At 46.7% G+C, this 14,828-nt stretch overlaps 1 protein-coding gene across 1 annotated transcript in view; it reads right to left on the bottom strand.

The window, feature by feature from the left end:
• The window catches only part of unc93a (unc-93 homolog A), a 134,017-nt gene extending 119,524 nt beyond the window's left edge, over positions 1-14,493 (bottom strand). The window contains exon 1 of the mRNA XM_070889977.1: positions 14,011-14,493. Within this exon, the coding sequence (XP_070746078.1) occupies positions 14,011-14,103 (93 nt within the window). The 5' untranslated portion in view covers positions 14,104-14,493. The remainder of the gene's footprint in view (positions 1-14,010) is intronic.
• Positions 14,494-14,828: the final 335 nt, after the last annotated feature.

The following is a 14,828-nucleotide window of genomic DNA, read 5'->3' as shown; positions in this document are numbered from 1 at the left end:
CCAAGGTGGGTTGCTCTGTGAATCTGAGTTTGATTTGGTCCAAGTGTTTCCGGTGAATGAGTCCATTTGAAAGTTTGATCTGAAACACCCTGCTCCCCTCTTTGGCCACGACAGTGCCGGGAAGCCACTTGGGACCTTGTCCATAATTTAATACAAATACAGGATCATTGACTTCAATCTCGCGTGACACATTTGCGCCATCATGGTATGCACTTTGTTGAAGCCGCCTGCTCTCTACCTGTTCATGTAGATCAGAATGAACTAACGAGAGCCTTGTCTTAAGTGCTCTTTTCATGAGCAGTTCAGCAGGTGGGATCCCAGTGAGTGAGTGGGGTATCGTGCGGTAGCTAAGCAGGACTCGGGATAGGTGAGTCTGCAGTGAGCTTAGTTACCCTCTTCAAGCCTTGCTTGATGGTTTGCACTGCTCTCTCTGCCTGACCATTGGACGCTGGTTTAAACGGGGCAGATGTGACATGTTTGATCCCGTTACAGGTCATGAATTCTTTGAACTCAGCACTGGTAAAACATGGCCCATTGTCGCTCACCAGGACATCGGGTAAGCCGTGTGTGGCAAACATGGCCCGCAGGCTTTCAGTGGTGGCAGCGGACGTGCTAGCCGACATTATCTCACATTCAATCCACTTGGAGCACGCGTCTACAACCACAAGAAACATTTTACCCAAGAACAGGCCTGCATAGTCGACGTGTACACTAGACCACAGTTTGGAGGGCCAAGACCATAAACTTAGCGGCGCCTCCCTGGGTATATTGCTTAACTGCGAGCATGTATTACATCTGTGAACACAGGACTCTAAGTCCGCATCGATACCGGGCCACCACACGTGGGATCTGGCTATCGCTTTCATCATTACGATGCCTGGGTGGGTACTGTGGAGATCAGTGATGAAGGTGTCTCTGCCCTTCTTGGGGACCACTACTTGATTGCCCCACAGAAGGCAATCTGCCTGTATAGACATTTCATCTTTGCGCCGCTGGAACGGCTTTATCTCTTCCTGCATTTCCACTGGAACAACTCCTGTGAAACACACAGCTTTTGACTAGAGACAATAAGGGGTCCTGGCTTGTCCAGGTTTTGATCTGCCGGGCAGTGATGGGTGATTGCTCATTCTCAAATGCTTCCATAACCATAGCTAGATCTGCAGGCTGCGCTATTTCCACCCCCGTGGTGGGCAATGGCAGATTACTGAGAGCATCGGCACAATTTTCTGTGCCTGGCCTGTGGCGGATAGCATAATTGTATGCGGACAACATGAGCGCCCATCTGTGGATGCGGGCCGATGCATTGGTATTTATCGCTTTACTCTCAGAAAACAGGGATATAAGTGGCTTATGGTCAGTTTCCAATTCGAATTTTAGCCCAAACAGGTATTGATGCATTTTCTTTACCCCGTAGACACACGCTAATGCTTCTTTTTCAATCATGCTGTAGGCTCTCTCGGCCTTAGACAGACTCCTGGATGCATAAGCAACCGGTTGCACTTTCCAGAAATCATTAGCTTGTTGCAATACACACCCGACGCCATACGACGACACATCACATGCTAGTACCAAGCGCTTACATGGATCATACAACACAAGCAATTTGTTTGAGCATAACGATTTTCTCGCTTTTACAAAGGCATTTTCTTGGCTTTTGCGCCAAACCCATTCGCCCCTTTTTCGTAGTAAGACATGTAGTGGTTCTAGCAGGGTGCTGAAACCCGGTAAGATGTTACCAAAGTAGTTCAAGAGTCCCAGAAACAATCGCACCTCCGTCACATTCTGTGGCCTCGGTGCATTCTCGATTGCCTCTGTCTTCGCGTTGGTGGGCCTGATGCCGTCCGCCGCAATCCTGCTTCCCAGGAACTCCACTTCAGGCACCAGGAAAACGCACTCCGAGCGTTTTAACCTGAGCCCCACACAGTTGAGTCGACCAGGTTCTGCAAGTGCCCGACTGTGTTCCGACCTGTGACCAAGATGTCGTCCTGGAAGACCACGGTGTGCGGGACCAACTTTAGTAAACTTTCCATGTTTCTCTGGAATATCGCTACCACTGATCGGATTCCAAATGGGCATCTGTTATAAACAAAAAGACCTTTGTGCGTGTTGATGCAAGTGAGGGCCTTCGATGATTCCTCCAGTTCCTGCGTCATGTAGGCTGAAGTCAGATCCAGCTTCGTGAACGTCTTTCCTCCCGTCAGCGTTGCAAAGAGGTCGGCGGCTTTTGGTAGTGGGTATTGGTCCTGCAGGGCGAAACGATTGATAGTTACTTTGTAATCGCCACAGATTCTGACTGTGCCGTCTCCCTTGAGAACTGGGTAATAGGACTGGCCCACTCGCTGAACTCGATCGGTGAAATGATGCCCTCTTGTCGCAGCCGGTCGAGCTCAATCTCTACCCTTTCTCTCATGATGTATGGTAATGCTCTTGCCTTGTGATGGATGGGTCGTGCCCCCGGAATTAGGTGGATCTGCACTTTTGCTCCTTGGAATTTCCTGATGCCTGGTTTGAACAGGAAATTTGTTTAAGACCTGTGCACACGAAGCGACGTCAGCGGGTGATAGTGCTCGGACGTCGTCCTAGTTCCAGCATATCTTTCTCAGCCAGCTCCTGCCGAGCAGCGTGGGACCATCGCCCGGTACCACCCAGAGTGGTAGCTTGTGCACCGCTCCATCATAGGAGACCTTTACGGTAGCACTGCAGATTACAGGAATCAGTTCTTTAGTGTAAGTTCTTAGTCTTATGCGAACTGGAGTTAAGACTGGCCTTGAGGCCTTGTTGCACCACAACCTTTCGAACGTCTTTTTGCCCATGATGGACTGACTCGCACCCGTGTCCAGCTCCATTGACACCGGGAGTCCATTTAGTTCAACATTCAGCATTATCGGGGAACAATTCGTGGTGAATGTGTACACCCCATGTACCTCTGCCTCCTCTATCTGAGGCTCTGATTTGTAGTGATCCTCCGTGGATCTGTCCTCCTCTGCAACGTGGTGGTTTGCAGGTTTAACAGGCTTAGCAGCTCGCATGCACACTCGTTGGAGGTGTCCCATTGTTCCACAGCCCTTGCTAACGTATCCTTCGAATCGGCATGAATGGAAGTGATGATCACCCCCACAGCGCCAACAAGGTGTTAATGGCCTTGCATTCATCACCCTTGATGGTGGACTCAGACATCTGCGGACGTGTAGTTGCAGGTATGTGTGACCTGCCCTGTACGTTACGATTCGAAAACAACATCACTTTGTTCCCAGTACTTGTAGCAGAACTTGTGTGCTGAGAGATTTTCTTAGTCACTGGTGGCAATGAACGCCTGGACTATCTCGAGGTTGGGGTCGCTACAATCAAAAGCTTGCGAAGTATGGTTTCGAGGCCAATGCCAAGTACGAAAAAGTCTTTGAGCATGTGCTCCAAATGTCCTTCAAATTCGCAATGTCCTGCAAGGCATCTCAGCTCGGCGACATAACTCGCCACTTCCTGGCCTTCAGACCTTTTGTAGGTATAGAACTGGTCCCTCGCCATCAGAACGTTTTCCTTCGGGTTCAAATGCTCTCAGACCAGTGTGCACAAATCATCATACAATTTCTCCGTGGATTTCGCTAGAGTGAGCAGATTCTTCATGAGGCCATACGTTGGTGCCCCCAGACGGCCAGACGGTGAAGAGGATCGCTCTACGTTTGGCAGCGCTCTCCTCCCCATCTGGCTCATTGGCCACGAAGTATTGGTCGAGTCGCTCCACAAAAGTTTCCCAATCATCTCCCTCTGAAAATTTCTCCAGGATGCCCACTGTTCTCTGCATCTTTGGGTTCACTATCTGTGTCTCGTCGCCAGTTGTTGTGTATGGAGAAAGAGTCAGACTGAACACTGTGAGCTCAAAGTAAAGTGTGACCGTAGTCTTTTATTGCAGGTCTCCAGAGTGCCTCTCCAACCTGTGAAGCCTTCCTAAATACCTGTGCTCCCAATATGGGACTCCGGGGAATGAGCCCTCTGGTGGCTGTACAGAGTAAATACAAGTCCACATATATAACAACATTTCCCCCCAAAGTCAATAGTGTAACAATTTTGCTAAAGTAAATAAATTAGATGACAGTGTGCATTCTTGTCTTACCACAACTGTTGATCGAAACCATTCCAACAGTCCCCTATCCACTCTAACAGCGCTTGTTATAACTGCTTTCTATCAGTCTGACAAGTTTCCCAGGAATACCATACACCCTCAAGATATGCCATATCCCTTCTCGCCAAATACCGACAAAGACCTGCTTAATATCTATGAAGTTGTTGTAACAATGGATGATGTGTTCTATAACTCTCTCTGAAATCGGGCTCATTACAAACAGTTGATCTATTGTACATTATTCTGGTGTAAAACCAGCTTGTTCTTCATGCGTACCACTTCTATGTATCTTTTCATTCTCCTCTGCAGTGTCTTAGTAAATACTTTTTTGGGTGTACTCGGTGAGCTGATTCTTTTGTAGCTGCTGCTATTCGCTCGCCCTCTTTTTGAAGATTATTATCATTATCGCCTTTCCCCAGGTATTTTCTTTTCTTAACGAATATTGTTAAACAGCCTTTGCATTACTTTCACAGTATGTTCCTCACCTGCCTGCGACAACTCTGCATATATTACCACTATCAACTCTGCATATATTACTGCTATCATAGTTCTTTTTCAAACTATGAATGGAAGTCTTTACTTCGTCTTCCAAGAAATCCAGCATCAACTAACTCCATTTTGTACAGGGTGGTTTCTCCAGAATTGATTCATCTATCACACTCCAAACATTTTATGATCTTCAAAAATATTCTCTCCACCCCTTGCTCCTCAGCTGTTCGTCTTCAAATATCTGACCATTTTGGTCTTTCACTGTGGCCATCTTAAGTTTGTAAGATTCACTTAGTTCTCTTATCTTCTGATACAACATTCTGTTGCTTCCCACACGACACGACCGTTGTCTTCTATTTGGTAATATGTAATACAAATTTTCTACTCAATGCTTACACCTTATCAGTCAGTTTTGCAAATATGTTTTACATGTTGCTAACTATCCCATCACTTGTGCTTCCAATACCCGTTCACTCCATTGTACCCCTACTCCTTTGCAGTCCCACTGTGCACTCTCCTTCCTACCACTTCCTCATTCCCATCACTTGCTCTATGTCTCCCTAGTTTTAGTTTCCCTTATGAGTGGAAATGTCCTCTCTGCATCCACCTTATCGAGTCCCCATCATTATCAATAAGATCACCTCTCATTCTTCTAAACTCCAGTGTATAGGCCCAACCTACTCAACCTATTACCTCTTGCTCCTTAAACTGTTCAGCTGTTAATGTCTGCTGTCACTCACCTCACCCTTAACATAAGAAATAGGAGCAGGAGTAGGCCATTTGGCCCCTTGAGCCTGCTCCGCCATTTAGTAAGATCATGGCTGATCCGATCATGGCCTCAGCTCCACATCCCTGCCCGCTCCCCATAACCCTTTATTCCCTTATCGCTCAAAAATCTATCTATCTCCGCCTTAAATATATTCAATGATGCAGCCTCCACAGCTCTCTGGGGCAGAGAATTCCATAGATTTACAACCCTGAGAGAAGAAATTCCTTTTCATCTCAGTTTTAAATGGGCGGCCCCTTATTCTGAGACTATGTCCCCTAGTTTTAGTTTCCCCTATGAGTGGATATACCCTCTCTGCACATCCACCTTGTCGAGTCCCCTCATTATCTTATATGTTCCAATAAGATCACCTCTCATTCTTCTGAACTCCAATGTGTATAGGTCCAACCTACTCAATCTATCTTCATAAGTCAACCCCCTCATCGCTGGAATCAACCTGGTGAACTTTCTAGTATATATTTTAGTCCAGTGTGCCAGCACAGCCTTCAGTTGCCTGAGGAAGAGAGTATTTGAAGACCAGGAACTCAAATCTGGCACCAAGCTTATGGTCTACAGGGCAGTAGTGATACCCGCCCTCCTATATGGCTCAGAAACGTGGACCATATACAGTAGACACCTCAAAGCGCTGGAGAAGTACCACCAGCGTCTGCAAGATCCTGAAAATCCACTGGGAGGATAGATGCACCAATGTCAGTGTTCTCGATCAGGCCAACATCTCCAGCGTCGAAGCACTGACCACATTCGACCAGCTCCGTTGGGCGGGCCACATTGTCCGCATGCCCGACACGAGACTCCCAAAGCAAATGCTCTACTCGGAACACCTACACGTCAAGCGAGTCCCAGGTGGGCAGAGGAAACATTTCAAGGACACCCTCAAAGCCTCCTTGATAAAGTGCAACATCCCACCTGCATCTGGGAATCTCTAGCCCAAGACCGTCCTAAGTGGAGGAAGAGCATCCGGAAGGGTGCGGAGAACCTCGAGTCTCATCACCGAGAGCATGCAGAAACCAAATGCGGACAGCGGAAGGAGAATGTGGAAAACCAGACTACCCACCCACCCTTTCCTTCAACCATTGTCTGTCCCACCTGTGACAGAGATTGTAATTCTCATATTGGACTGTTCAGTCACCTGAGAATTCACTTTTAGAGTGGAAGCAAGTCTTCCTCTATTTCGAGGGACTGCCTATGATAAGAGCATAAGAACATAAGAAATAGGAGCAGGAGTAGGCCATATGGCACCTCGAGCCTACTCCACCATTTAATACGATTTTGGTTGATCCGATCATGGGCTCAGCTCCACTGTCCTGCCCGCTCCCCATAGCCCCTTATGCCTTATCGGTGAAGAAACTGTCTATCTTTGTCTAAAATTTATTCAATGTCCCAGCTTCCACAGCTCTCTGAGGCAACAAATTCTATAAATCCACAACGCTCTAAGAAAATAAATTTCTCCTCATCTCAGTTTTAAATGGACAGTCCCTTATTCTAAGATTATGCCCCCTAGTTCTAGTCTTCTCCATCAGTGGAAACATTCTCTCTGCATCTACCTTGTCAAGCCCCCTCATAATGTTATACGTTTCGATAAGATCACCTCTCAATTTTCGGAATTCCAATGAGTAGAAGCCCAGCCTACTCAACCTTTCCTCATAAGTCAACCACCTCATCTCCGGAATCAGCCTAGTGAACCTTCTCTGAACTGCCTCGAAAGCAAGTATATTCTTTCGTAAATATGGAAATCAAAATTGCATGCAGTATTCCAGGTGTGGCCTTACCAATACCCTGTATAACTGTAGCAAGACTTCCCTGCTTTTATAATCCATCCCCTTTGCAATAAAGACCAAGATTCCATTGGCCTTCCTGATCACTTGCTGTACCTGCATACTATCCTTTTGTGTTTCATGCACAAGTACCCCCAGGTCCCGCTGTACTGCAGCACTTGGCAATCTTTCTCCATTTAAGTAATAACTTGCTCTTTGATTTTTTTCTGCCAAAGTGCATGACCTCATACTTTCCGACATTATACTCCATCTGCCAAATTTTTGCCCACTCACTTAGCCTGTCTATGTCCTTTTGCAGATTTTTGTCCTGCTCTCACATTGCTTTTCCTCCCATCTTTGTATCGTCAGTAAACTTGGCTACGTTACACTCAGTCCCTTCTTCCAAGTCGTTAATATAGATTGTAAATAGTTGGGGTCCCAGCACTGATCCCTGCGGCACCCCACTTGTTACTGATGGCCAACCCGAGAATGAACCATTTATCCCGATGATGATGATCATGATCCTTTCTTAAATACGGAGACCAAAACTATATGCAGTTAGTCAGTCAGAGGTAGTACCTCGAAATCGAGGAAGACTTGCTTCCAATCTAAAAGTGAGTTCTTAGGTGACTGAACAGTCCAATACGGGAATTACAGACTCTGTCACAGGTGGGACAGTCGTTGAAGGAGAGGGTGGATGGGGAGTCTGGTTTTTTCCGCACGCTCCTTCCACTGCCTGTGCTTGCTTTCTGCATGCTCTCGGCGATGAGACTTCACAGCATCAGCACAACATCAAAATAACTTCAGCACAACATCTTCACGACATCATCAAAAATAAATTAAAGATAAATCAGCTACTGAAAATAGAGCAGTCCTGCCTGGCCGACTGCAGAACTCACCGGCTAGCCCTTCGGCCAGGGCTAGGGGCGGCAGTCTTTTTTTTGTTTTACAATTGTTCCTAAATCTTGTGTGGTGATAATGGAACATGATTCAGATTTAATGCAAAAAATCTTTTATTGGAAAGTTTACAATGCACTTCCACAACCCAAGAACAAGAGCAAAGAAAGGCTGCACCCATCTCTCACCCACATATCGGGGAATGTGCACTTCCTCATAGGGGTGGTGATGGTGGTGGGAGCCCGACTTGGGTCTCAGCAGAGGCTGGTGTGAGGATTGCAGTGGGAGTGGCATTTGATTGTTAGGCCTGCGTGCCCTTATTGCAGCAGCTAGCTCCCTCATGGCCTCTGCCATCATTTGCACTCCCTCTGATATGCCCACCCTCAGTGCTGATATTTCTCCTGACAGTGTCGCAACTTCATCACACACCCCACTGATGGTGGCCACGAGTGATCAGGTAAGGGCATTGGTCTCCTCACCCAATGACATAACCTGATGTACATTTGATGAAGGCTGCATCTCAGGAGAGACTGGTCGGTTTCTCCTTCCCCTCGCCATAGGTTTGCATAGCGGCACCCGTCCAGTGCGAGGCGCAGGCTGGGACGGTGGGGCCCTAGATGTTCCAACCTGCATTCTACCACCGCCACTGAGACCCGCAACCTCGGAAGGTGTGAATTCAAGGAATGTCGTGGCAGAGCTCATGGAGGTGTCTGGCAAAGTGATGCCCTGTACCATGGACTGATCCATATCACGATCAGCATTCTCCCGTGAACACAGATCCATGGACCTCTCCTCCCCTCACCCGCCTTGGTCTGGACCGGACGCATCTGGTTCTTCTTGGTTATCTTCAGGATGTTCAGGATTATCTTCTTGTTCTGCAAAATACAACAGATCAGTCAAATGATTAGCAGGAAAGGAGGTGGCAGGATGGGTGGAATGAGTAGTCTCATGTGTAGCAGGCCAGTCAGCAGGTTGATTTGAAGGACGACGATGCATTTTCATGATTGACCCTCACCCTCACGTGTGGGCCCAGCTTGTGCAGAGCTGATACTTTTTCTGCAGGTACGACTCAGCAACCCTCTGTTCCAATGGTGATAGTTGGTGCAGATTTGGTGGCCCTCCTGTTCTAGTTCTCTCCCTTTTGTTCGGCCAATTTCTGCTGCAAAGATAAAAATATAATTTTTGCCGCATGGTGAGCTTCTGATGGATGGGACATATACAGATGATCACAGTAACAATTGCAATTTCTTTTAAAACTCAAGTTAATACTTACTCACTACTTGACCAATGTCCTGCCATTTCTTTTTACACTGGTTTCCAATTCTTGTGGTATTCACCCCTGCAGAGAATTCTTTAGGTTCCAGCGTCTCCTCATTTCTTTGGGTGGAACTTTTGTGGGACCACTCTTACTGATATCCAGCTCCTTCCATCTGTCCTCAATGACAGTGACTAGTTTTTCCACTTCCTCATGCAAGAAGTTCTTCATTCTTGTTGCATGCTCTTGCGTCATTGGTGTATCGGATTCACACTCAGGTAATGTTGAAAAAACGTGCACCTATGCAGCACTCCTTTCCACTCCCTCAGCCACCCAAAAATCAATATTAACACCTTACCTTCCAATATGGCCCACTGCCAATGCTGCTGATGCACTGAGGATGCTCTCCCTTTAAATGGCCGATTGCCAAGGTTCCTGGCCCATTGCACATGCACGCACGCTTCAACGCGCATTGCTCATGCGCGCACGCAAACGGACATGTGTCCCCCTGCCGGCACTCGAAGATACGCTGGGCCCAAGCCCCGTTCCCCTGCTGACTGCGCTGAACAAACGTGACCCAAGCTCCGCCCCCCCGCAGGTTTCGCAGTGCCATGCCACAGGACCACAGGGATCCAGGAGCGGCCAAATCACCCCAGTAAGTTTTCGGCGCATTTTCTCCACCATGAAGTCGGCGCACCACGTCTAACTACGCCGCTCTAAGCGGCTGGAGAAATTTGGGCCCAATATAACTGAAGCATAACTCCCTCCCCTTGGTATTCCAGCCCCTTGAGATAAAGGCCAACATTCCATTAGCCTTTTTGATTACTTTCTGTAACTGTGCACTAACGTTTAGTGATTTGAATACCTTGGTACCCTAATCTCTCTACCCCTCCACAGCTCTAAGTCTCTTGCCATTAAGAAAATATTTCAATTTGCCTTTCTTGTATCCAAAGTACATGACCTCACACTTACCCACATGGAACTCCATTTGCAACAATTTTGCCCACTCACTTAATCTGTCTAGATAGCTTTTCAACTTCCTGCTTTCATCACTCGTTACAGTGTCATCTGCAAACTTGGATAAACAACTTTCTATTCCTTCATCCAAGTCATTCATATATAAAAAGTGAAAAGCTGAGGTCCTAGTACAGATCTCTGGGGAAAACCACTTGTCCTGTCCCACCAAAAAGCGTACATTCTCTTTCTCTCTACTCTCTGTCTCCTTTCTTCAAATCAATTACCAAACCAATATAACATTTAAAAAACAAGCAAACTTTAATTAAATAAAGCTTTTGAAATTTGTTCTGCAGCTTTTTGTCAAATAATTTAAGAAACAATGGAGCAGAAACTGTTAGAAGCTAAAAAAAAATCTAGCATTTCAGTTGACTGAATGTTACAGATGCATCCTGCAAAACTTGGCATACCACACATGCTTAGACTTCGCAATCAGATTCAGCTAACTGTGCCATAATCTAGGAAAATATCAAGTAGAATGGGGAGATGCTAGTGTGGACGGAATGGTAGGCTGAGCCGAGGGGAGATTTTTAGGGGGCTCAGCAAGCGCGTTTGGTGGTGGGTCAGTTGCGAAATAATTTTTTGCTGTCAGCAGGGGAGGACCCCGCTGTCAACTCGCCGCCACGCTATTTTCCCAGATGTCTGGTCTGTCAGGGCTGAACAGACCCAACACGCAGCGGCAGGGGAGGAAATTCAGGTCATTATGACCTTGTTAACAGCCCATTAAACAGTATTTTGAGTTCACTGTACCATTTTACGAGGTTGCCCACAGGGTCAAAGCTGCTCAGGGATCATGTCAGGTAAGGTCGTCGAGAGCTGAATCAGCATGGGATCATCTACTTACTTGATTGCTGCAAATGTTTTTCCCATAAAAGCTCCCATCTCAAGCACAGAAGCTGGTGCTTACTGTATTTAGAAGACAGATTGAGCTTTTTGCAGGTTTCAAGTGTTTGGAGTAAACTCTGTGTCCACTGTATTCAGGTACTCTTGAACCGATCTCATCTTGGTCCTCAGAATCCCACCACGATCAGCCCAAACACCAGCAGCACCAGGCACATCAGCAACACCAACAACTGCTCTGCAATCAACTGGTGCTGCACAGGACACAGGGCATCAGCACGCGACCAGTTTGGGCCGCAGAAAGCCTGGGATCGCCTCATCATGGCCAGATTGACTTCACTTGACGCTGTACACCCTGGCTGCCACATGATGCGCCAGGTTGGCACCACCCCACACCAGCACCATAAAGCATCCCTACAATGCCCATGCTATTCCTTTCACACTAATCAACATTGGAGGGGGTACTGTTATGTCTCACCATTCACTGCAACACACTAAGCCACTTCCAAAGGTGCACACCAATCTGTCCAAGAATGCAAAGTGTTGAAAATAAAGATTTCAATCTTTGACAGCACATGAACTTGTGTGTTGTTTGTTGCTATGAATGGGCTAGGATGAGGTTGAGTGTAAGGGGTGGCTAGTGAGATGGGGAGGTAATAATGTAGATAGAGAGGGATAGGTGAGGTGCAAGGTAAGTTGGTGTGCATAAGGATGTGCAGGAGTAAGGTAGGGAAGGCAGAGTGATGGGAATGTGATGAGTGGCACAGCAGGATGAGGTTGAGTGTGGCTTTGCAGTAATGTTTCGTGATCTACTGAGATCATTGAATGGTTTGCGACACTGCAGCCTGGTTTCTGACTACATCCTGCTTGAGTCCTCCTGTGCAATGGGCAACAAGGCTGCATTGTTCTCCTGCGGAGGTCACTTCCGCGCATTGGAAACAAAGACAATCTCTCTGCGTGCTGTGACTCCCTCCATAAACATACAGAGGGAGTCATGGGAGAGCCTGGGTGCAGCTGTGCACCTCCGTCAGTGTTTGCAGCACTGCAATGCTGTAGAACACTGACAGCAGAACTGTCAATCTAAATTTGCACATGGTTCTTTTAAGGAAAGCGGCTGATGACGAGTCATCTCATGACGTCCTCAGACCCGCTTCCTCTAATTGTCCAGATAATACCCTGGGCGGGCCCAATCAGGGGAAAATCATTCTACACAATGGGCTGGAGCCAGCAGCGATGTCGGGACCGGCCACTGACCCCGGCCGCACCGGACCAGCCAAGGTAGGAGAAATCACGGCCCGAGTATCTGGAAGCAGGGTTATGGTGTGCATGGCAGGATAATAGCAGAAACACATGGCAGAAGCTTGTGTTGGATGAGAAACCTGATTTTCACATTCCTCAAATGGGTGGCCATAGGGAGAACCTACCTTGGAAATGCATCTGGAGCCAGTTATGTGGGGAGTATAAGCTGACCACAGTATTAACAAATAGGCTTAAAATAGCAATTATACTTGCACACCAGAACATAATCTTGGCAGAAGTGGCACCCCCTGTTATTTCAAAGACTGGTTTCTCGACATTAATTGATTACGGTGGAGTTTTTCAGTGAGGACTGAGTGGAAGTATTCACCAATCAATTTCCTGATCCTCACACATTTGTATTTTCTGCAATCAGAGAATTACCTCAATAAAAATGATATTCTTGTGATGTCACCCGAGAAATTTAAATTGGCTGAATCAAAACCTACAGTAGCACTGCACATGTACATACACAGTTTACAGATTGATATTATTATGTCTGTAGTGTACTTATGAATGACTCCACGAGGCAATGTGTTGTACTCAAACTGTAGTGACCTTGGTCCTTTATTCGTAACTCCAGAATGAGGCAGCCGCATGGTGGCTCCCCTTTTATGTAGCCCCTGCCACCAGGGCAGGAAACCCCAGTCTCCCTCTAGTGGTGCCAGCATATATATACACAGTGTAAATCTTATTGATAGTACATCAGGTAAACAAGTCTCTATCTTATGCAACTATACATTGGACTACACAGAGTATATCTATAGTCTGCATATATAACAGATATATATATATTGAATTGGCTTCCTTTTTTCTGCTCAGATTTTTATTTTGAAACTGAATTTTATTTCCCCTTTTGAAGGTGCTAACTTTTGTTGGCATGTCATCCCCTGGGTGCAAACAGTCCTCTAGTACTTTGGCCAAAGTGTTAATTTTTCACATGTGAACCTGGACACTATGAGGGGCACTACGGTACAGCTGTGTAGACACACAAAGGTTAATGGGTAGGGGTCAGAAATGGACACCCGACCTGATTTCCCCCTCCCCAGTCTAAGGGCACCAAAACCAATTGAAGCATTGCCACTGGCACCTTGAGATCAGCTAACTTAGCACAGGCAGGAGATTGAACCTGGAATTTCCCTGCTTCCACATTGCACCGTGCACTGCCACACGGACCCACCGATGGTTCATTCTTCGCCTACATTATATTCCTTGGAAAGAATAAGATTATGGTTCATGGTTAGGTTTAGAATCCGTTTTGCCTTGCATCAATAGCAGGAACCCCTGTTGACAACCTAGTTGTCATTATGCAGGTCCCAAAATAAATGATCAGTTTATTTTGTGGTGGAAAAAAATGTCAACTTGCGGATGTTGAAAATAGTCCGAGCCCTGTGACACTAACTGAAATTGGGACCTCGTGTTGTTTGACGGTGGGAATGTATCCAGAGCATACTATATTACAATGGCGAAACAAATTATAATAATGTAAATATGCATCCCTCCTGAAGTTCGCAATTGTAAGTTACATTAAAAGGTTACCTTTATTATACTGGAAACTTACCTGGACACTTTGAAGTCCTCCAAAAGCTGTAAACAGCATTAAAAATCCGAAGCTGACAATAAGAACATTATTTGTATCTCTTGCAGTGATCATTGTGCTGATTGAAATTGACAATGGGCTACATGTAGCTAAGAACTGACGACTTTTCAGCGAGCGGGGTTTAACGATGAGATGCTGGAAGGAAGGTTCCCCCCACTGCAGTCAAACCTTTCTGTGGGTCCACCTGGTCCTTTTGATATATTTGTGTCAGTGAGATGACCTTTGGCTTGATGACAACGTTCACATTGTTTAACTCAAAGTCTCCGGTTGAAAAAAATTATTTCCTTTCCTTTTGGAGATCGAATCAACAATGTTGGTGTTGCGCTCAGCAAATACAGAAAGAGTTGAGGTTATGTTGTTGTTTACTGCGCCTCAGTTGGATGAGGAGCGGGGAGGCGGTTGGAAGCGCGCGAGCCCAGGGTGCGCGCGTGCCGGCCGTTGGGCGCGAGCGTTTTCAAATCGCCGGCCGTTGGGAGACGCGCGCCAAAATATGGCATGTGGAGGGAGGCTGCAATGATAAAGGATGTCCTGTCACGAGGGGTGGGGGGGGGGGGGGGCAGATAGCTGCATCCATGTGACGGTCAGCACAGGCCCGTAAGTTGATTCACCTTGGTATTTCAACGTGTGCCGCTGCGCTTTGAGTGGAAGTTGGGTGGGGTAAGAGGAACAAAGGGATCTCGGAGTACAAATACATAAATCACTCAAAGTTGCCACATAGATTACCAAGGCCATAAATTAAAAAGCAATCCAAACACTAGGCTTTCTTTCCAGAGGTACAC

This window comes from Pristiophorus japonicus, chromosome 9 (genome assembly GCF_044704955.1).
Source record: "Pristiophorus japonicus isolate sPriJap1 chromosome 9, sPriJap1.hap1, whole genome shotgun sequence".
NCBI classification, from domain to species: Eukaryota; Metazoa; Chordata; class Chondrichthyes; family Pristiophoridae; genus Pristiophorus; species Pristiophorus japonicus.
This window is presented reverse-complemented; position numbering and strand designations above follow the sequence as displayed.